Source organism: Ursus maritimus, unplaced genomic scaffold (assembly GCF_017311325.1).
Source record: "Ursus maritimus isolate PB19 unplaced genomic scaffold, ASM1731132v1 scaffold_5, whole genome shotgun sequence".
In the NCBI taxonomy this organism is placed as follows: Eukaryota; Metazoa; Chordata; class Mammalia; order Carnivora; family Ursidae; genus Ursus; species Ursus maritimus.
Window position 1 is genome coordinate 8,861,120 of NW_024426663.1, and position 23,143 is coordinate 8,884,262.

At 40.2% G+C, this 23,143-nt stretch overlaps 2 protein-coding genes across 26 annotated transcripts in view; one reads left to right on the forward strand and one right to left on the reverse strand.

Moving 5' to 3' along the window:
* Positions 1-23,143, forward strand: part of GIN1 (gypsy retrotransposon integrase 1) — an 88,671-nt gene that overhangs the window by 49,327 nt on the left and 16,201 nt on the right. For 3 of the 4 annotated variants that reach the window (XM_008683855.2, XM_040622038.1, XM_040622040.1), the window contains one exon: positions 4,127-4,301. Coding sequence is in view for 1 of the 4 variants with exons in the window: in XM_040622038.1 (XP_040477972.1) it covers positions 4,127-4,146 (20 nt within the window). In the remaining 3 variants the exon portion in view is untranslated. Of the gene's footprint in view, positions 1-4,126; positions 4,302-12,697; positions 12,786-23,143 lie in introns of those variants that run through there. The other variant, XM_040622037.1, reaches the window with a different exon arrangement.
* PAM (peptidylglycine alpha-amidating monooxygenase) overlaps positions 565-23,143 on the reverse strand; it is a 149,443-nt gene continuing 126,864 nt past the window's right edge. For 7 of the 22 annotated variants that reach the window (XM_040622030.1, XM_040622018.1, XM_040622015.1 and 4 more), the window contains 8 exons: positions 22,646-22,856; positions 21,998-22,198; positions 19,921-20,036; positions 12,746-12,845; positions 10,659-10,712; positions 5,184-5,387; positions 2,243-2,299; positions 565-1,400 (listed from right to left, as the gene is read on the reverse strand). In XM_040622030.1, coding sequence (XP_040477964.1) covers positions 1,219-1,400; positions 2,243-2,299; positions 5,184-5,387; positions 10,659-10,712; positions 12,746-12,845; positions 19,921-20,036; positions 21,998-22,198; positions 22,646-22,856 — 1,125 coding nt within the window. In that variant the 3' untranslated portion in view covers positions 565-1,218. The remainder of the gene's footprint in view (positions 1,401-2,242; positions 2,300-5,183; positions 5,388-10,658; positions 10,713-12,745; positions 12,846-19,920; positions 20,037-21,997; positions 22,199-22,645; positions 22,857-23,143) is intronic. The other 15 variants (XM_040622031.1, XM_040622019.1, XM_040622014.1 and 12 more) reach the window with 5 other exon arrangements.

Sequence of the window (23,143 nt, forward strand, 5' to 3'; positions counted from 1 at the left end):
CTATGTCACTACTAAGATGGCTGAATTGCAAGTAGGCATTTTAAAGAGAAAGGGTTCTAGAGTCTGATTATTATACAAAGGGAAGTTGTCAGGTTCTTACTAAATTGCATTGATGGATTATGATGGAAAAGATGTTATAAAGAAGATAAGATGAGTATTCCCATGAATTTGAGTGAAATTATTCTTTAAAAAGAAAACGATTAGTAGTAACCTACACTGAATGGACTTATTTGCATATGTAATTTGAGACACAGCTTTCCTCTTAGCTAGATCACCTTTTATTAAATTATTTACCTCCTGACTGATACACAGGCATAACCCCTCTTTGAATTTTAAAAGAGAGCCTGGTTTTACACATGTATGTAAAGTCTGATTGCTGGCTTTTAATTTATATCAGCTACATAACAAAATACGATCTTCATTTTAATACAGTACAACACATTTCTTTCTGTCGAAGACATTGAGTAGTTTTCACTATATCTGTGGTTTGTGTAATTTATTACAAAAGTTGTATACAAAACCCTGCAAATATGCAAAAATCGCAAAATACACTCTGACAGCTAATGCTCTGAAAACACTTTATTACACAAATTACATTCAGATTCTGAAAATAGTATTCTAACAGTGTAACCATCTAAAAATAAGACATCCCAAAAACACACCAACTGAAGGAGAAAATTAAAAAACGAATTTAAATAGAGACTTTTTTCTTTCCCTCGTTGCAATATAATGTTAGTGATTTTAAAAAAATAGAAGGAGATTTAGCAGCGTTGTCCTCATGTAGCACAAAGTTTCTCTTTACTGCCACAGGCTGAGAATGCTGAACAGGAAAGGCACCAAAGACAGACATCGGCAATGGAAGTGCTATTGGGAAAATACTGTGTTCAAGCAGAGAAGGGGGTTATTTACATCTACAGAAAAGTCTCGAAAATGCAAATGAGCAAACCTTCCATCATTAAATTAGTAGCGCGATGGAAGAAGAGGACCGTTTCTCTAGGCTATGTTCATATAAAGACAATGGCACTGATATGAACTTTTAGGAAACTCCTCAACTAGAAACAGAAGCCAACTAAATCAAAACAAAGGAAATAAAACGTGTACAGTCCCACATAGACTAGTACAGTTTACAATTAAATACGCAAAACTCTAAACGTGCTAAGGGGAAAGGAATCGGGCATTCTCGGAAAAATCTCATCAACCTAAATCGAAGGCGGGTTTTCAGGAGGAAGGAAGTGAGGGTGCAGGCAGAGGCGCTGAGTACTCCTCTTCGGACTCGCTTCCATCGTCCTCATCTTTCTCTTGGTCACTCCCCTCGGTGCTCAGGCGGTCAAACCCTTTCCGGCTGTAGCCCTTCCGGCTCGCAAAGAAGTTTCCGAGGTTTAAGCCTCCACTGCCCTTTCCTGAAGAAAGCACACAATGACATGGCACTGAGGTGAAGTTTGCACAAACGATTCTCCGTCTCCTTGTAAACTCTTAAATGGTAAACAAATTGGAAGTTGTGATGCTGAAGGGGTAGATATTAGCAACAAACAAAACAAAACACGTGACAGAGAGATACTTATCCTACAGACTCAGAAAGACATCACTCCCCTCATTTATTAAAATAAAAAGAAAGGGGCGCCTGGGTGGCTCAGTCAGTTAAGCATCTGCCTTCAGTTCGGGTCATGATCCCGGGGTTCCTGGGATCAAGCCCTGCATGGGGCTCTCTGCTTCTCCCTCTCCCTTTGTGCTCTCTCTCTCAAATAAATACATACAATCTTAAAAAAAATAAAATACATAAGAAAAAAGTTCCCCAGGATTATCCATGTGTTTCTGTAGGATTACTTCAGATTCATTTTTCAGCTCCTGCTTTTTCTGGCTCTCTGGAACTGGCATCCCTCAAGGAGCTCTTCATTTCAATGACTGTATGAAAAGGTCATCTTCACTGTGACAAGCACTGACAGGCTGACAGGAGTGACAGAAAATTTACTGAAGACAAAGGAAGGCAGATAAAAGGCAGGGGGAGAGAATTAGATGATACAGAAAGGCAAAGTAGAACAAACTGAAACTGGGAAATCTGCCGCCAGAGCCACACACTTTGGTTTTAGTTGATGGCTTGCCTTCTGCCCTTCACGTTGCTGTGCCGCACACAAGGAGTTTAATTTTCCGAGAGAAAATAAGAAATAGCTCCTTGCTCTATAAAGGACATGAGCTTGTTGACTTTGAGCCAATTGTGAAGGATTCTGAAAGGTCACAGGCATACCTCTAAGTCTTCCGAGCACTCTTCCTGAACTTGCCTCAAGTTTGTGTTCAGAATCTGCTAGAAAAAGATGGCACATTTCAAAATGAGTCCCAATCACCCTCCTCAACCATGGGTTCAACTTGCAATACAAAATCAGGAATTCATAAACCAATAAAAACAAGGCCTGGCTCTCGTCTGTGTGCAGTTCTAAGGGGGGAAAAGGCAATATATTCTTGTGACGTATCTAAGGGCCAGAGCTGCGTTTGACTCCTGCTTGTGTCTCTTATAGGCTGTGCAATCTCAATAAATTGCTTCTCAGAGCCTCGGTTTTGTCCTCAGAGAACAGAGGGATCAATGACAATCCCCACCTATCTGCAGGGTTCAGACGGGATACTGCGTGTGATGTGCTCAGAACAGTGCCTGGTACATAAACATTACGTGCTCAAGAAAGAGTCGTTATTTTGATTAGGACAGAATTAAATTACCAAGAATTTGTATTAATTTGGAAGCTCTGGTTATTATAATTCAGGAGTTTTTGTCTTACGCTTTAGTCTTTCTATGAAGAACAGAACACTGTTCTGCTTGAGAAAGCTTCGGATCCACGTAGATCATTTCTCGTTTGTGTAAGACTTCACTGAAGGCAAGGACCTACAACACTGCGTATTTTCAGTCATAATGGTGAAGTGGCCCTGCCCAGCTCCATGAAGGACGGACTTTCTTTATGGGGAGGCAGGACTCCCAGTGGACTCTCTTTCTCCCTTTGCTCTCTCTCTCTCTTTCTGCACTTTTTGTCCTGGCTTCCCTTCAGGGCACTCCCTTCGGGGCTGTGGTCATGGGAGTGAGGCTCGGGGTTCTCCCATGAAGTCTCTAGCCAGGAGTGGAGGCAGCATCACGAGAAAAAGCTAGCAGGCAGATGACAGAGGACACGGAGAAGAGTGGGTGTGGGGAGAAATAGGCAGGAAGGGAAGAATCTGCTAAGACTGTCAGAAGGCCAACAAATCAGGCTGTAAATTCAATAAGGATGCAGGACAGCCCTCACTGGGCTTTGTATCCCCCGTGCCTAGCATGGTGTCCGCCGTGGAGATGACATACGGTAAGTACGTGCTGAATCAATATGGAAGGTCTTTGATGGGGGTTACTAAGAATTCTCATGGACTGGACAAAATCTATCCTGCACAAATACTGAAAAAGGGTGAGAGGTGACCTACTTTTAAAGTAAAAGTATTAGATGGAACCATATGAAACTGCAATTTTTCTAACTAAAACATGATTGAGTAATGGTAATTTCATCTGGTGTGACCTAGGTCTCTGCCTTCCCCGCAGCCTCCCGTGCACTCGGTATTCTGTAAAGTGCCACGTCCCATGTGCTTAACAGCAAACAGGGGAGACCAAACCTTCCTGATTCCCCAGCCACTCCTTCCGGTGTGGGTGGACTGCCGACAGGCCTGCTGCCTGCCCCTGGGCCCCCGTGTGTTCCTGATGCTCTGTGTATTTGTCACTGCATTACCACTCTCTCTCGTTACCTTTATGTCATCTCGTTTATTACGTGTCATCTTTTCTGTGAGCTCCACTTGTTTATTCAGTCATTTTTCTAACAACTATTTATCAAACCCCTAGTGCCGGGAACTGTTACTGTGCTGAGGACACATCAGTAAACAAGCAAACATGTAAGAGTCTTGCTGTCGGCAGCTTCCATCTAACTCCATGAAGACAGTGGCTGTGTTAGTCTTTGCCTCTGCTCACCACAACAGGGCTCAAAAATTCTTTTTTGAAGAGTTAACTGTATTTTTTTGCAGAGCTTTATTGATTGCAGATGAAAAGCAAACCAGTCCTAGAAAAATTCCCTTTCACAACTTATTAAATGGAATCCTCTGTTTTTTGTTTCTGTGTCCTTTTCTGTGTCAGGGCTTTGCCATGGGCACTGAATCCCTGCCACGGTCGCCTTGGCCTGAAATAGAATCAGATGCTATTTCTGGATCAAATGCTGCCTCCCACCCTGGCCCATGGATTCCTTCCCGGATGCAGCTGTAGACTCTTGCCTGAGGACCTGGGGACCCAGCCAAGGGACTGCTCCTGAGAGGTGAGAATCGAGGGTTGGATTATTTCTTTGTCTATTTGAATGTCTTGGAAAGAATCCAGCTCCTGGGTCCTATACAATGATGATGATTTAATAAAATACTGTCTCCAGTACTGGACCCTGCCCTGTTTGGTAAAGGAAGGCTGATGGCCTAAGTCGTGACTATTTAAAAACTACCAAACGATCTATTAGAGAAATAGCTGGTTTCCTGAGAAAGTTGAGGTTTAAGACAAGTATCCTGTATGACTTCTTAGGACTTTTAAAACTTTTTTACCAATGATTATTCCTCAGAGTCTTCGGTGGTATTAACTGAGCACTTACTATGTGACAGGTACTGTGATAAATGTTTTCTGTTTATTATTTCATTTAATCCTCACACAACCTTGTGAGTGTTTTATCCCCACTTTATAGATGAGGAAACTGTGGCTTGGGGAGATTAAGTAACTTGCCCAAGGTCATGTAGCTAGGAGCTAAAGCCAGACTGGGGGTGGGGGGGATGTAACTCCCAAATAACTGACCCAGGTATTCTGAGGAGTGGGCCTGTTTCTAACATCAAACATCTCCTCCTTCCTGACCCTGATTTAGACTGACTACTACTTATCTACACAGTTTCATGTGGAGACATTAACTGGGCTTACATCAATTGCTAAAAGGCAGTATTAAAGGTTATATTTTAATCTAACTATCCCAATTTCTGAGGCTTCAGATATTGTTCTACTGTGATACTAACTATAGACAACATATGGAACATACATGATAACACCAAAAAAGGCAGAGAGCACTTAAAAAAAAACACTGAAAAAAATCATGACAAAACTTTGAGGATAATCAGGCCAAACACTCTTTCAAAGGTAGGTTCCAGTTCAAGGGGCTCGTTTTACTTGCCTCCAAAGGCCTTTGATTTTTTCCACCGAATATATAAGGCAATGGCCAGCAGGACAACCACCGGAATAACCAGGAGGGTTGTAATGAGAACAATGGGCACTCCCAAGCCCGGCTCTGTGATCAGATTCTGTTTCTCTTGCATCTTCTGCAACTCTGTGGAGGCGGGTTTGTTCTCCATTTTGGTTTCAACAACTGCCTCGGATTCTTCAGGGAAAGAAGAGTTCACAATATTCAACTGACTCGAAGATCCCCAAACCCTCCCGCCCACCCCTACCCAGGCAAATCAACAACCGCTCATAAAGAACTCGTTGAGGTCAGTGCATGTGGGGTTCACATTTCCATATCTGAATCTACCAAGCTACCAAGCTACGATTGCTGTTGTGATTAGTACTTTCCACCCAGTGGTTTTGTACCTTTAAATTGGTTTTCTTTGATTCTGCCCTTTACTCCCTCTTGAGCTATAATTCCATAAAAAAGATATCCTCCTTTTGCATTTTTTTTCAAAGTTAAAATGAACAGGCAGCACAGTGCAGGGCAAAGAATTGGTGTGCATCCTGGAGTCAAATGAATCGGGGCTGAAATCCCAGTTCTCCTACAGAACTAGCTGTGTAACTTTGGGCAAGTTACTTAAATGGTCTGGGCCTTAGTAACCTCATCCATAGAACTGTGACGATAAAAAAGACACCTCCTTCAAAACCTGCTGAGTGTGTTTGTCATAGAGAAGGTGCTTAATGAGTACATTTCCTTGAATCTTTAGTTTTTGAATCTTGTTACTGTTCAATGAGTTATTGGTACATCACAGGCATAGTTGCACACGTTAATTCTAGGATTACAAACTGGAAAAAGAACCTTCTCAGGTTCTTTTATACAGTTCCCAGCAAGCCAGGAGGGTACACAGAGGTGCTGTATCATATTGTTGTTGGTGAAATCAGCTTATAGAACAATTCTCTGATATTGACCAGTATTGGGCAGATATTAGGCCTAAAGTGCTTTTTGGCAACTGACACAGTGAAACCATATAAGCTGCTTCAGGGATTTTTGTAACTACTGACTTGAAAATGAGGTTGAGCCTTGTGACGTTCTTGCCCTGCAGAAGCACATACGTGTACTCGTACAAAAACCCTAGTGTGCAAAGGCTAGGCGTTACAACCACGTGTTTGCCAAAAGGCTTACCGGGTTTCTGGGACTTGAGTTTTTTGGTGTGCCCTTCTACCCTATGATAGAGTGTATCACATGGCCTCAGGGAGATTTTGACCAAATGGCAGAAATAGGTGGTTTAACACTATCAGGAAAATCTTTGGTTAATGTTTAATAGGTATAGGCACAGCTTAGTAGCTTGCTGGACATTTCCCCAAGGAAGCATTTCTCAATTTACTTACGACACTATAAACACAATTTGTGATACACACAACTGGCAGGTCCCAGCTTTTTGCTTCCATGTTCTGAGCTAGCTTCCTTCAATTCTATCTCCTGAGCACTGGCAATATTCTGTTTCAGGCAATGTTCTCATTTAATCATCACACCAAGCCTATGAGTAGGCACTCTCACCACTTTACAGATGGCCGCATAGTCCGCATTTCCTTCCCTGTACTATGGCTAAGGTGAGACCATAATGTCTCCTCTTTGTCCAGTGGAGTGGCTCTTGAAACACCAGCAGGAGAGAAGGAAAGGAATTGGCTCGTAGATTTATATGGTTCAAATTCAGCCTGTCTAGATCTGTTTTCAAGAGGAGCATAAGTATGATTCTCACTCTCCCTGCCTACTAACTGTTGTGTCTTTTTCTTCGTGTCTGTGGAAGAGATATGCAAATTGTTCTGTTTTATTTAAGCTCTTTCTATATTTCTATAGGAAAATAACAATAAATAGAGGATAGGATTCAAAAATATACCAAAGATGTAGATTGGTAATCAAGAACTTGTTGCCTGGAAAGGATGTGCTTCTATATGAAGGTGACTATAACCGGAGCAGTTGCATAGCATTTTGTGTCATTAGTGGTTTACCTCCACCAAAGACAATGGCTGTGCCAGCTCATCTCCAGTTTCCTTTAAGGCAGAGCTAGGATTGGGCTCCAGTGAAAGGAAACAAGAACTGGAAAGTAGGTGACAGACTAACAGAATCAGTTTAGCATTCACAGAGAGTGTGCTGAGAATGAGGTAATGAACTTGCTAAGGTGCACACTCTGCACTTCAGAAATTCTTGATTTCCACACCCCTTCTGGTTCTCTGAGTGTCATCTACTAAAAATACTCAAACATTCCCACTTTTGGAACCCACTGAAGTATGCTCAGATTTTTAAAAGACACTCTACATTTTAAAGAAAGAGGGTAAAAATTTAAATTTCCCATCTAAAAAAAAGAAAGCAATATTGTTCTTTCTCAGGAACCTTTAAAAGTGGAGTAAAAAGTCTGAAAAATAGTTATGATTTAAGATGCTAGGAATTTCATTCAAAGCATTAATAATTCAAAATTCTTCCACTTTTTATTCTAAATTCCTTAATTAAAAATTCTTTAATTAAAAATTAAATTTTTCATTTGGAGCATCCCTGATGAAGGGACAGTGAAGAAGCTCTACCACTGGCTAGAACCTGGGGCTTCTGGAAGGTACAGGGTGCCTCATATGACATTTTCTATCACATAAGATGCCAGATGTATTCCATTGAAAACAAAAATGTCTTCAAACAAGCTCTTCTGGTATCCTTATAGATACTTGGAAATAAATACAATTTTGAAAAGCTGATGTATAGATAGGACGTTTTTTCCCTTCTTTAAGCACCGAGTTTAGAAAGGGAAGCTGGGTGCATTCTTGGGTGAGCTCACACATAGAAGCATGTGCGTGTTTCTTTCCCCTGGAGAGAAGGGGAGAAGTCCAGAGACGGATTGAATTGGAACAAGTCAGATAGTAAAGGAGAGACATTCTTAATACAGGAGCTCAGCAACTAATACCCAGTTCATTACAGAGAGAACTGAAGGCTGAAGGTTTCAGATGGCGTACTAGCGAGTAACAAGAAAAGTGCATATAGCACCAATGAGATTAGTCTCTTCCTCCCTCCCTCCTTTCCCTCCTTCCTTCCTTCTTTCCTCCTTCCCTTCTTTTCCTTCCTTCCCTCCCTCCCTCCTTCCATCCTTCCTTGCTTCCTTCCTTCTTTTTTTTCTTTAATGCAATGTGCTTCCCTTATAATGTGTTGTTCTGTATAAGGCCTAAGATACTAACTGCACTAGATAGTTTCTTTTTATTTTATTGAGACTGATTCACCACCATCATCTTTTATTTTGGGGAGGGAGGAGTGAAGGCTATGATTTTGGTGGGACATTGGCATACCTGTTTTGTCCCTAGCGACTTTCTTTGAAAACCCCTTTACTAAGTTTCTGATCATCACAAGTTCTCTTATCCCTGCAACTCCCTGTGAACACAACACTGGTCCCAAAACACTGTCAGTATTCATCAGTTATGTGACCGTTCAGAGTGGGGGCAAGTGTCATCAGAGGTTATATGAAGTTGGAAATTTATAAGGCTGCTAAATCTGGGATGTTTCTCCCTCTCTTTTGTAAGAAGTGGTTTAAATTAAGCTTCCAGATTTCGATAAAAGACAAGTTTTTGGAGACTCAGCATGATTTACATCCCCTTCTGTAATAAGAAAATAATCTTAAAAAAAGAAAGGTTTAATGAGAGTCATATGGGTTCAAAGAGGACTCGAACAAACTTCATTCGCATCTTATTGAAAAAGGACTGTCATGACAAGATATTTCAATACCATCTACTATTCTGCGTTCTGTGTTCTGCCACAAGCCTGGGAGGTTTTCTGACCAAACGCAGTCAGTGCACTGAGGAAAGAGGAAATGGCCTGGGAGAGCCGTGTTCATCCTTCACTGGCCAGGCAAGAAGAGATCAGTGTGGTTGAGCTGTTCTCAGCAAGTCAAGCAGTATAATGTCAGATTTTTTGGGTGGGAGTTATTTAAACAGAAATGATTTGAGGCCACTTTGAAACCCCAGAGATTTCAGAGTAAACATCAGCCATCCCCACCCTGTAGCTCTTGGCAGAATTTACGGGAAGTGAATTGGTGGTATTCATCTCTCCTCAGCAGCATAAGAACAGTGGTTAAGAGCACAGGCTTCAGTGCCAAACACACTGCGGTTTAAACCTGGCTCTGCCACTTCCTATCTTCGCAGTAATTCTGATCTTCAATTTCCTCATATGTAAAATGGGGATAATAGCAATTATCACATGGTCGGTGGAAGGAATTACTTAGTATTTTTGTACAGCTCATTGTGCTCCATAAGGGATAGCTATTACTAATAATAATGGCTTTATTCTAGAGCAAACAACTCACCAATAATTCTATAGGTAACAATCACAGAAAAATAAAGGATCAGGCACTCTTTGATATGGGTGTGGTATGAATGCCACTCAGTAGAGTCACATGGGTTGAATCTCTACAAATGCCAAACAATTGCTATTTATTTATTTTATAATATTATCTTACCCCTTTCAACCTTGAGCCGGCTATAGTCTCTTAGCTGCCTACATAAACTCCCTAAACTCCCTCTCGGTTCTTGCTTCTCTGCCATCTCTTTCCACCTGCTTTCACGAGAAAGGAAAACACGTAAGCCTACGGTTAGGTCTGAATATCGAGGTGAATCATTTGTAAAGAAACGAATAATGGAATCACTTGGCTACTTAAACATTAAGAGCACCTTTAGTGAGTTCTTAATTTCACATGACCACGTCAAAACCCTGCAGACAGTAGAACTTGTACGAATATAGACTGATCCTAGGAAAGGGAGAAAAATGATTCGACTGGGATTCCTACTAACACCAGTGGTTGCTTACCAGGAGCTAAATTCCATTTCCCATTCCGGGTAGTATATACTAAAGCTATACTTACTCGTATATATGCATATGTATGTATGCGCGGTCACACACACACACACACACACACATGCTCCTTACAGGTTATAAGTCTCCTGAAGTCAGGCACAGTTTCATTTCCCTTAAACCCGTTCTAGTGCCTTATAGTTAGACGGCCCTCAGTAAATGTTGGGGCAAATGGTGCTAAGATTGGAGCTTAGGGAGCCGCTCATCTTTTCAGGCCCCTATCACGCTATCTTACTCACTTAGACTAGAGCCCATTAAGCAAGGCCTTTTCCAGTATACTGGATGGTATTTTTCCGCTTGCCTGAGGTTAACATGCTTCTAAAAGTGACTGGCTGACTTTTTTTCTCCCTGAATGTCTCTGGCCCCCTTGTTACAGAATCACTTTCGATCACCTGAAATCAGTGAATCTGAGCCCATTATTACCACTCCAGTTACCAGAGAAAACAGTGGCAACATGCAGGTTTAAGGGCTCAGTACATAGTGGAAGTTATGGATAATTTACCAGATTACATATTTTTAGTCTGATCATTTTTGAAGTGCAATCAAGAGCCATAAAAGAATTCAGCACAAATAGCTTGGGTTTCAGAGTCATAAGAGACCAACCTTTGGTTTCCTGGACCTCAATGCCGGCCTTTTTAACTGATCGATGTTCCATTTCTATAAGCAAAGGAAAAAGAAAATCAGAATCTCCAAAAAAAGCTTGAAAACTTAAATTTTGACATTAATTTTACCCAGTGGAAAATATTTCCTTAATTCATCACATGCATTATTATATTACAAAGGAGTTTAAGACAAACCACTAATTAGGTGTCAGGTGCATGAATCCTGGATAAAATCTCCTAGTGAAAGCTGAAGTACTTCCAAACTCTTCATACTTAAAATGAGATTTTCCTTGTGGAGTTCCTAATATTGTATTATATCTGAAATATCAAGTGGTTCTGTTTTCAGGTGGACATATAGACCGATTACTAATTCTGCCATGTTTGATCACCAGTCTTCTAGCTCACATAAATAGATTTGACTAGCTAAATACTAGAATGCAAAGACATGAGACATTTGTGTAGCCTCCGATGGCAGTCTTAACTGTTCCAGAAGTATTATGTTTGAGATTTAGCAGTCGGGTGCATTCTGGATTACACAGAGAGTCCCTCTCTTTCAAAGCCGAACGCTAAACTGCAGCTTCTCAACTTGGGAAGTCTTTCCAAAATACACATAGTATCACCCCCTTCTTCCTACAGATCTCCAGTGAGGTCTGGCCGTGTGTGTTAATGAAGCCCTCCCCAGGGGACTTGGATATGCATCTCTGTTGAGTGTAGGCCAGGAGGGTGGTATCGAGAGCCTTAGACCAAAGTCTTAATGAGTTTAAGTATCATATTGCTATCTACGAAGTGAAGGTGTGGTCTAGATTTCTGAGGTCTTTTCTAGCTTGAAAGGTACTCTGTCATTTTTTAATTCTGAAAAGCCTGGGCTTAGTCTTGGAATTGGGAATTACCCATCTCTCTTTGCCTTCCTGTCTGCCTGTACCCTCTTGGAGGAGGTAGGTCGTGGGAGGCTACACTTGCAAGGGGAATGGGAAGCTATTGCTGGAGTAGAGTAGGCCACGCGCACCTCTGTGCACTTAACCTGAACTGAGTCCTTATTACAAAATGGCGAAAGCTACTCAAAGGACAATTCTGAAGATTGCAGTTACCAAATTTACTTGGGCTCCAAGATCTGTATCGTATCTGATTAAAGTTTTTGGACTCCTGATTTTACTTTTCTTTGTTATAACTTACATTTTTTCTTCACTGTGATTTTTACTTTTCCTTATTATAATTAGTATTTACCTTCATCAGTTCCCAATGTCCGTATTATTTCTCAATCTAAGATTGCCTGTTGCAGCTCCTGACACCTCAAATTTACCATTCCTTTCCTTTACTCCATCTTCTCCTATGGTTTGGACCCTGCCATATTTTAAAAGCATCTCTGGACTTTGGGTTTTGTGGCCTGTTAAGCATTTATTACGGTTGAATCTAGAAAGCTTATGTTTCTTAGTATGATATCAGAGTTTAGGTTAGTATACTTCTCAAGAATTAGAAATAATGTCCAAATTGCAATTAGAAAATTTCCAAACTAGCTGGCTTGGTCCCAACAGAGAAGCTCTTCTGTCCCCAGACATACTTTTGAATTACATGAAATAACAGCTCGGTCTTTTGAACAAGCTGCAGTCTAAAGGGAAAACGCAGAGTGCTTCCTGCTTGGGGTAATGCGTGTCTCCCACCGAGGCTGGCACTGCTCGATGCTCAGCAGCTACTGAGGGCTGAAGAGCCACACGGGAAGTGATACCAGCGTGGAAGCCAGTCAGTCCCTCTGCTTTGCCAAAGCCATCATCTCCCTCTGGAACTAAGCTGGAATTAACACTGGCTTTCAATGTAACAGACATTACTCCAGGCATCAAGAATTTCCTGTGGAGTATCTGTGGAAACAAGGGGATAACCGCCAGGAAAAAAAAAAAAGCTGTTTCTCTCTACTTTTTAAAAATTAATTTAATCCCTGAAATGAAACCGAACAGGTCTTTTAACAACTGCCAATTATATTTTGATTTCCCACTCCTATCAGTAAAAAGAGAAGGAAATGCAGATATTGCTTTCACATGCTTTTAGGCAACCAAGCGGAGGGAAGATACGGACGGGAATATGTCAACACCATACTTTCAGTCAAGGTGAACTTCCAGACGGTGTTGGTGTGAGCGTCTCCGACGTACACGGTCCCGTCTCCAGACGCAGCAATATCGTGAGGCATGTCAAAGTGCTGCCGAAAGAAGAAGCACACCAAGGGGGGTGAGCCTCTCCTTGAATTCTTCAGGAAAAGGCAGGAAAACAAAGCAAAGCCCACAACAAAACGATAAGCCTCTTAATCAATCAATCTAGAATTCCACAGGAGCGGCTCTAGGCCAGAGGAGCCATGCGCTCACTCACGGGCACCCGCCCGACGACGCGTGATGTATCCACCAGAAAACGTGCAGGGACCCTCACCACTGACGTTCAAGTCTTTTAAAAGCGAACATTTAGAAGATTATTGTTTTACAGTTTTGTGTACTCGGTGTTCCATTATCTACCTATGTATTTATATTTTTGCCTTCATGTTTCTTTTTTAATCACTATCACATTTGCCTGTTTTAATCTACACAAAAAAAAAGACCGAGTATAATTTTTGTTATTATTCCCATCAAGCTATCATATGCCTCCCGAAAAACTATTTATATGTTTCTGATGAGAAAAGTCATTTCAAAGATTCAGGGCATTCAGACTATTCCTGAAGCACACATCAGGAGACATGCAGCAGCAAGGGGATTGTTTTCTCTGAAGCCAGTGCTTCATATTTTCAGTCAGCAAAAGAAACAAATTGAGTGTTATCTCTAAGTACGTCCTGGGCTTGCTTGCTTTTTTTTTTTTTTTTTTTTACCTACTTTAGATATTCAGTGTTTCAATGTCTTTCTTCCTGACCTATTTCCATTTCAAATCACTGCCATCTCAGTCATAAGGACACAAGAGATAGGGGAGCACTTTCTGTGGGGGAGCGCTTTGTGTCTTTCTCGAGGCCACCAAACGAGTTCCTGGAAGAGCAGCCTTAAAATGTTGTGCTGCTGGGGCGCCTGGGTGGCACAGCGGTTGGGCGTCTGCCTTCGGTTCAGGGCGTGATCCCGGTGTTCTGGGATCGAGCCCCACATCAGGCTCCTCCGCTATGAGCCTGCTTCTTCCTCTCCCACTCCCCCTGCTTGTGTTCCCTCTCTTGCTGGCTGTCTCTGTCTGTGTCATATAAATAAATAAAATCTTTAAAAAAAAAAAATGTTGTGCTGCTGCCATTTCTGTCTGGCGACTGAAGGTTTCAAAGGTGCCACGTGGCCACCAGTTGGCAGGACACTCTTGAGGCTAATGGACCTGTCTGAATATACGGTTCTCAAAAATATGACCAGTGCGTAAGAACAGGAGCACATCCCGACTCTGGTCTTATCAGGTGGCATCTGCCCACTTCGATCTGCTGAGTACAATGGGCACCAATGAGCCTAACGACAGTTCTTAGCTCACTTGAGGCGGGGCAGAATACACGCTGTGGAGATACTGTTATACTTTGAAAGTCATCAACAGTTTGTCACGTTGAAAAGAAAAATGAGACAGCCATGCCAACGGGGCTCATCCCTTCATACTATCAAATGAGCTGTGACAAATGTGCATGAGAAGAACAGAAAGCCAGAAATCAAAATGTTGCCTGTGGATCTCACAAGCCAGTCATTAAATGCTCATCTTTATTTTGGGTTCAGCTAATATGTGGCAACAGGCTTGCAAATTACAGGCAGTTCCTCTTCTGTACCGAAGTATGTTCTTAGGAACCGCTTTGCAAAACATATGGTTGTAAAGTGCTTCATATTTTCTGATAGGAAAAATAATATAACAGAACAAAGGTGAGGGGAAGATGTGTGAACTATTCACTGGCTAAAGATTTTGCTTTAAATAAATCACAATATGTCATCAATTCAAGGCTACAATAACAGTAAACCTCTATCTGTGGTTCTCAAATGGATCCAGGGAGCCAAGGGTTCTGTTGGAAATACTCTGTGGCCATTAGGGGGCTCAGGAGGAAGATAGCGGATTCTTTTGGGTTTTCCATATAGAGTATCATGTCATCTGCGAAGAGAGACAGTTTGACTTCTTCTTTGCCGATTTGGATACCTTTTATCCCTTTTTGTTGCCTGATTGCTGTTGCAAGGACTTCTAGTACTATGTTGAATAATAGTGGCGAGAGTGGGCATCCTTGTCGTGTTCCTGATCTTAAAGGAAAGGCTTCCAGCTTTTCCCCGTTGAGAATAATATTTGCTGTAGGTTTTTCATAGATGGCTTTTATGATCTTGAGAAATGTACCATCTATTCCTACACTCTGAAGGGAAGTTATAGAGCAATTCAGTAATGTGGCAGGATACAAAATCAGTGCTCAGAAATCAGTTGCATTTCTATACACGAATAATGAGACTGAAGAAAGAGAAATTAGGGAATCCATCCCATTTACAATAGCACCAAAAACCATACGTTGCCTTGGAATTAACTTAACCAGAGATGTAAAGGATCTATATTCTAGAAACTATAAATCACTCTTGAAAGACATTGAGGAAGACACAAAAATATGGAAAAATGTTCCATGCTCATGGATCGGAAGAATTAACGTAGTTAAAATGTCCATGCTACCCACAGCAATCTACACTTTCAAAGCTATCCCGATCAAAATACCGATGACATTTTTCAAGGAACTGGAACAAACAGTCCTTAAATTTGTATGGAACCAGAAAAGGCCCTGAATCGCCAAGGAACTGTTGAAAAGAAAAAACAAAGCTGGGGGCATCACAATGCCGGATTTCGAGCGGTACTACAAAGCTGTGATCACAAAGACAGCATGGTACTGGCACAAAAACAGACACATAGGCCAATGGAACAGAATAGAGAACCCAGAAATGGACCCTCAGCTCTCTTGGCAACTAATCTTTGATAAAGCGGGGAAAAACATCCAGTGGAAAAAAGATAGTCTCTTCAATAAATGGTGCTGGGGAAATTGGACAGCTACATGCAAAAGAATGAAACTTGACCACTCTCTCACACCATACACAAAGATAAACTCCAAATGGATGAAAGACCTCGATGTGAGACAGGAATCCATCAAAATCCCAGAGGAGAACATAGGCAACAAACTCTACGACATCGGCCAAAGCAACCTTTTTCATGACACATCTCCAAAGGCAAGAGAAACAAAAGATAAAATGAACATGTGGGACTACATCAAGATAAAAAGCTTCTGCACAGCCAAGGAAACAATCAAAAAAACTAAGAGGCAGCCCACGGAATGGGAGAATATATTTGCAAATGACACTACAGGTAAAAGACTGGTATCCAAGATCTACAAAGAACTTCTCAAACTCAATACACGAGAAACAAATAAACAAATCAAAAAATGGGCAGAAGATATGAACAGACACTTTTCCAATGAAGACATACAAATGGCTAACAGACACATGAAAAAATGTTCAAAATCATTAGCCATCAGGGAAATTCAAATCAAAACCACACTGAGATACCACCTTACGCCAGTTAGAATGGCAAAAATAGACAAGGCAAGAAACAACAATTGTTGGAGAGGATGTGGAGAAAGGGGATCCCTCCTACATTGTTGGTGGGAATGCAAGTTGGTACAGCCACTCTGGAAAACAGTGTGGAGGTCCCTTAAAAAGTTAAAAATTGAGCTACCCTATGACCCAGCCATTGCACTACTGGGTATTTACCCCAAAGATACAGACGTAGTGAAGAGAAGGGCCATATGCACCCCAATGTTCATAGCAGCAATGTCCACAATAGCTAAATCGTGGAAGGAGCCGAGATGCCCTTCAACAGATGACTGGATTAAGAAGTTGTGGTCCATATATACAATGGAATATTACTCAGCCATCAGAAAGAACCAGTTCTCAACATTTGCTGCAACACGGACGGCACTGGAGGAGATAATGCTAAGTGAAATAAGTCAAGCAGAGAAAGACAATTATCATATGATTTCTTTCATCTATGGAACATAAGAACTAGGAAGATCAGTAGGGGAAGAAGGGGATAAAGAAAGGGGGGGTAATCAGAAGGGGGAATGAAGCATGAGAGACTATGGACTCTGGGAAACAAACTGAGGGCTTCAGAGGGGAGGGAGGTGGGGGAATGGGATAGACCAGTGATGGGTAGTAAGGAGGGCACGTATTGCATTGTGCACTGGGTGTTATACGCAACTAATGAACCATCGAACTTTGCATCAGAAACCAGGGATGTACTATATGGTGACTAACATAATATAATAAAAAAAAAACATTAAAAAAAAAGGAGGAGGATAGCGGATAGGACTTTGGGACCTCGTTCCTACTACAATCAGAAGCATTCAGCTGTAATCTTTTTAATGAACTGTTCTACTCCTTTGTGTCATTTGAAACAGAAAATCACATTGTAAGGTTTAGGATTAAGCGTAAGGATCTCAGAGTTGCGTGAATTTAAAGATCTTCCAATCCAGGCTTTGTAAACTCTACTGAGGTTTCTTCTCTCTCCTGTTGAGGTACCCTCCCTAACAAAGCCAAACTGACAAGAGAAGGAATGACAGCATCCTCCTGGGGCATCTGGTGACACAGCCCAGGGCAATCTGCTTTCAAAATCTTATATTTCGTCTTAAAAATTCATAAGGGATTTGTGTTCTCAGTATCATAATTATGTTTGCTTTAACACCAAATAATGTTTAAACTTAACATTAAGTCAAATAGTTCTCCAAGACGTGGCACCAAGTTATGTTGTAGTTTAGTGTGTCCCTTGATATACCAGTGTGCACCTCAGGGGATTAAAAGGTTAAACACATTTTAGGGTCTAAAGACTTGCATATGAGATCCAGGTGTGCCACTTAACTCATTAGCTTTGGATAAATAATTTCACTTATGTGACACTTTGAGCTCGAATACTGTCAACTCTTTTAAATTTTAATCTCCATTTTTTGTTAAGGCTGGAGAAACAACATAAATCTGGGCTTACTGTTTTTTCTTTTCTTTTTGGTATGGAGTGGCGGGGATCGTTCCCTTCCATATGAGCGGCCTTGCAAAAGAAAGAAGACCAAAAAAATAAAAGTAAAATAAAATTAAAAAAAAAATAAATGCCAGCCTGAAGGATGTGTATACAAGCAGATGTTAGGGACCACAGTCTTTCTTGTGATTTTGGGGAGAAGAAAGTGGGAGGTAACTATGTATCTTTTGCCCTCATACCTTTTTGATACCATTTGAGAGAACCATACTCTTTACTTTCCCTCAGCCTCCCTGCATAGACATAAAAATGAGCTCATACGTTCAGGCACAAACTTCTCTGAAGAATGTACCAGAAGAGGGAGAACCGAAGTACACAAGGAAGTAAGTGGTAGACAGGCACCCACAGAGCGCAGACACATCATGTAAAACTTGACTTTTGATCTGAAGGAAGAATCTCTTCTTACATAGGAGTCAATACGCCACATGATTTCCTTCACCCCAATTTAATCTTTGTGATGATAATGTAATTAAATGGCAATTCTGAGAGACTCATAAACTGATTTTCGTTTACTGAGTCAACACAGAATAAATTTCTATATTTTGGTGTAATAACAAGTCTTGTTTATTGAAAGGAAAAGCAAATTTCACCTTAGAGTTAGGCTCTCTTTTTTAAGTTTGCTGTACTGACTTACATATTGTGATTTATTCATTGTTGAATGTCTGGTGAATGCTAATGTTTAGGCACAAGGCTTTCTGAGGTTTTCATTCATGGCTGTTCATAAGAGAACAGGAGAATAAGGTTTTTATGAGAATAAGGCTCATTTAGAATTTAGCTTCTTACGTAGCACACAGTTTGGCTTTCTCGATGCGTATTTGAATTAAAAGTTAATGTCCCGGTTGACACAATATATTATCATTAAAAGAAAAATCAAGGCAAACACTACACTAATACAAATCGAAGACACGAAAGAAAGTTAAGTCTCTCCCTGTATCAACAGATGTGAGGAAGTTAACTCAAAGGGGCGAAACAATAAAGATCAGATAATCAGTAAGGATCTGAAATACTACTGAAGTCAAATATATATTATCAATGTAATGAATTTCTTTCTGAAGGGCTACTGTCGTTAGATACTTGATTCCTCCCTGCTTTTCAGGTGAAATAGTGTGAAAAGTCCTATTTGTTGTGTATGAATAGAAACTTACAAAAAAAAAGGGAATTTGTATTGCAGTCTTTAGTTCAGATTCAGCTTGGTTCAGTTCAGATCCTGTAGCTGTTGCTGAAACTCCCTTTGAGGGAGAGGCTGGGCAGGCTCTGTCCTGTGCTGTTCACCGTCATATCCTTAGCATCAGCACGGAGCCTGACGTGGCGCAGATACTTACTTATATCTCTAGAATGAACTTGGATCAATCCCAGCGTAGCTGTCAGTATTCTAATGGACAAATTTCTCAAATACTGAGGCATTTAAGACAAATTTTTTTAATCTAGCAAATTTGGTATTTTAAAGAAGACCGTCAATTTATGAGTATGGAGACAGAGTTTGTCCAGTGCTTCACGATACTTGTGCTTTGATCCAAGGAAAGCCAATACATCTTTACAGGTTTTGAAAAATAACTCTGATTTGCAGCACTGTAGCAGGCTGGACTTTCTAAACCAGCCATAGGTGCATGCAGGCAGCGTATGTGAATGTGTGGATCGTTCTGGCAGTCACACTGCAGAGAACGTACACCGAAGAGACGGACGGGCGATGGGCATAGTGAACCAGTCCGGCTGTCTGTAAAAAGCACTATTAGAATAAACAGTGGTAAACCATTTGTGAAGTCAAAACTAGCCTTTAGTCTCTGTCCTAAACCAAGCTTTTAGGACTTGAATAAATTCCAGGAAGTGCTATTTTCGAGTCTTGTTGCTCGATGCAGTAACAGCATACAAAAACCAAGATTTCTGTTGGATCCGAGAGAACTACAAAAGTACAATTTAACATACTGTGGTATCCTCTCTACTTGGATGAAAGCGGGAAAAGACTTATTTTTTTGGTCTTCTAACTACAGTGAATTTCAACTTGCTCTGGTGTGCAAAGTCTACTAAGAACCATAGAAAGGCACAGTGTTACTTTGCATCTGAAGAAACTAAGAACAGACGAGGATATTTATTCTAAATAAAACATAGTAATAGGAAACTCCCAAAAATGTAGCTAAGAAAGTTATCACATCTTAAAGTTTTTACAAGTCATTCAAGTACAAATTGAATGCCAAGATTCATATTTAGTCTATTCTCATGACAACGGATACCTAGGCAATGTATGCAAATACCTTGCGCACTGGCTTGAAGACATCTATAATTTCCCCGCTGGAAAAGTTCATCACAAATCCCTGTACAGGGTCTTGGTCCCCAAAGAAAGGCTTCCCATTCACCGCAAAGAGCAAACCTGTGACAATACATCCAGTTAGCCTTTCTTTAAAATATGGAGAAGACTGGCCTTCAAGTATGTGCATGTACATTACACAAACAATTAACCCTGGGTGGTCAGCCTAGTCCCTATAATTGGAAACAAAAGTAGAAAATAAAATCCTAAGCAAATCTATGTTGAATAATAAGAACAGGGGCAAACAGGTTAGTTAAGGCACTAACCTCCTTATAATAGGGAAACCAGGAACTGCAAGGCCTTTTCCACTGAGGAGGCCAGTAGAAATCAGGAACACACAGATAGTGATACAGATAGAGAGACATACGGTTATCACAGACGTCCTAGTGATAACCTTTAAGTCAGTCATTGTGGGATATCAGCTCTTTTAAATAAGTACTATATGCTATCGCTACAAGGAGCATCAGAGAAAAATAAACAAAGGCAGCAAGTGAAGTTACCGTAGAAACAGAATCATCTGATTTTAAACAACTGAAATTTGAAAATGTGAGATGCATAGTTCAGGTTATCAAAGACCTATTTTTTTCCTAATTAAAAAAATTAGATCATCTTTTTAATATTAACTCCATGAATACTTTTTATAGCAAAATTATATTACCTAGTAGAGTAGTGTTTATACAAAATAATAGAAACTGTGATGTTTGGGTTAAACACTTCAGACGACTGAATATTCTGTTTTAAAGAATTAAAACACAATAAAATATATACCGCACTAAAGTACTGTCAAAGACCTTTTCATCTTTTTTTTTAAAGGATATTCGGAAAAGATTCTTTAGCATATCGTACTAAGAAAAGAATCAACACTATGAGCATTAATTACTGTTGTGCAATATTGTAGAGGGAATTCTAATTATAAGACACTGTGTCTTTGCTTAAATTCTGATTTTAATCAGATTTTCTTTCATATTCTCTCAATGTTTTTCTCATGTTTGATTTATTTTTATTCACTATGAACTTGTTCACCCTCTTTATTAAGTGAATGGTCTTGCCAAACTTATTCTTTAAATATGAAGTAAAAACCAACATGAGAATTTCTTTTTCACTGACACTAATGAGAGTCTTTTATTACTTTATTACTTATTCCTTGTGGAAGCCAAACTCGCACCTTATCTGGTCGCCTGAATCTCTTTACTTCATTTCCTAAATACGCTGGGGGCTGCTTGGGAAGATAGCAGGCATATGCACCTTGAATAGTATAAGAAATGTAAATATAATGGTGATGACTACAAATAGTCAATGCCACTTTAAAAGAGGTACACATACATTTATGAAATATATTGTACAAATTATATATCCATTTTAGAAATATATTTTTAGTTGCTCAGTATTCATGATTTAAAGAAATCTTATGCAAGTTATTTTGTAATATGAATCAACTGGAGCTTATTTTATAAAGTTATATTATTTTTCTGATTTTCTCCAAGTCAAGAAAATCTATTTTGAAAAGGAGAAAAAAAAATCCCGGATTTTATTGGTCATTTCTCTTGGCATTTAAATACAAGCCTCACTTACTTTACATATTTACCTTTAAAAAAAACCAAACAAACTTGGCCAATGCTTTTTTAAAAAATGTGAAGCAGAAGTATTTTGAATACTGTACTGATTTCATCACTCACCATCTGTTGATGATGTGTGAAGACATAATATTAATCATTTAATAACTAGAGCAAATGATCCTCATTAAGGAAAAATGAAAAATCAGTATTTAGGAGCAATTTTTGAATCCATTACAAACAGTTAAGTTTGAGTGCTTTCTTATTTCTGTATAAAGAACAGGGTCACATGAGTTGAAAATGATCGACAAGGCACTACCAGTTTTAAAATAGTTTAAGATCTGATCTCTAAAGCATCTTCAATCCCTTAATAAGAAAAACAGTTCATAGAAAGGGCATATTAAGACAAGACAAATAATTTGTAAGGATAGAGTACGGCATGACAAAAAACAAAAAATAAAGATGAAGTACCTGGTATATATGAAATTGCAAATACATTTCTTCCAAATGATGCGTGCTTAATCTCTCGCACAAATTCTTTGGTGTCCGTTGTGAAACACTGGATTCGACCATTTTCCCTGTCTGCCACGCACAACTGGCCCAAATGAGGCACGAGAGCCAAGCTGTGAGGAACACTGAACTGGCCTGGTTTAGGATTGCTCCTAGAAGACTCTACGGAACAAAGAAAAACCTCAGGTACACAATTTACAAAATCACCCAAAGCCTGACTTTAAAGTTTTCTAATTTTCCAAATCCATGGTAGTAAACCATTAAATATCTGGGGCCAGGGGAAAAATAAGGTAAAGCAGTTTATAAGTTTATTCTATAATATCTCTTACCCACAAACACATTATGGAGTTTCTCCCTATTTGGACTAAGTTTTTGCATTGAAGCATTCTCTTTTCCTCTCACAAAACTGTGTGTGTGTGTGTGTGTGTGTGTGTGTGTGTGTGTGTTGTGTGTGTGTAAGAAAATTGCCAACTAGATGCATACAGAGGCCACGCTTTTCCCACTGCGGGGGACAGTTACATTCAAAAGAATGTGAGGGGTGGCCAGTCGCTAGTTCCTAGTGTTACTGGCTAAGGATAACAATTAGAGATCAAGAGTCAGATGGAGTACCTTCTCCCCACTGTGTGATGAACTCTCCAGTTGGTGAAAACTGCACAATCCGACTGTTGCAGTAACCGTCTGATACATAGATGGTTCCCGTGTCTGGGTCTACAGCCACATCGGTGGGTTGACAAAAGTGATTCCGGTCACTGCCTGGTTGCATGCTCCTTCCCAGGATTAACAGAGGGCCACCTTTACTGTTTGGATCCAGTTTGAACACCTTTTTAACAAGGAACAAAAGTCTTACCCACTTTGCATGGTTATTATGGGTACACCCCTGCCTGGCTTAGACCACTTTCACAGGCAATGAGAGTGGAGGCGCCCAGAGATTTATTTAGAAAAAGATACTTTGGAGAACTGGATGGGACTCTAAAAATCATCTGGTCTGATTCCTTCATTCTTTTTTTTTTTTTTTTTTTTTAAGATTTTATTTATTTGGCAGAGATAGAGACAGCCAGCGAGAGAGGGAACACAAGCAGGGGGAGTGGGAGAGGAAGAAGCAGGCTC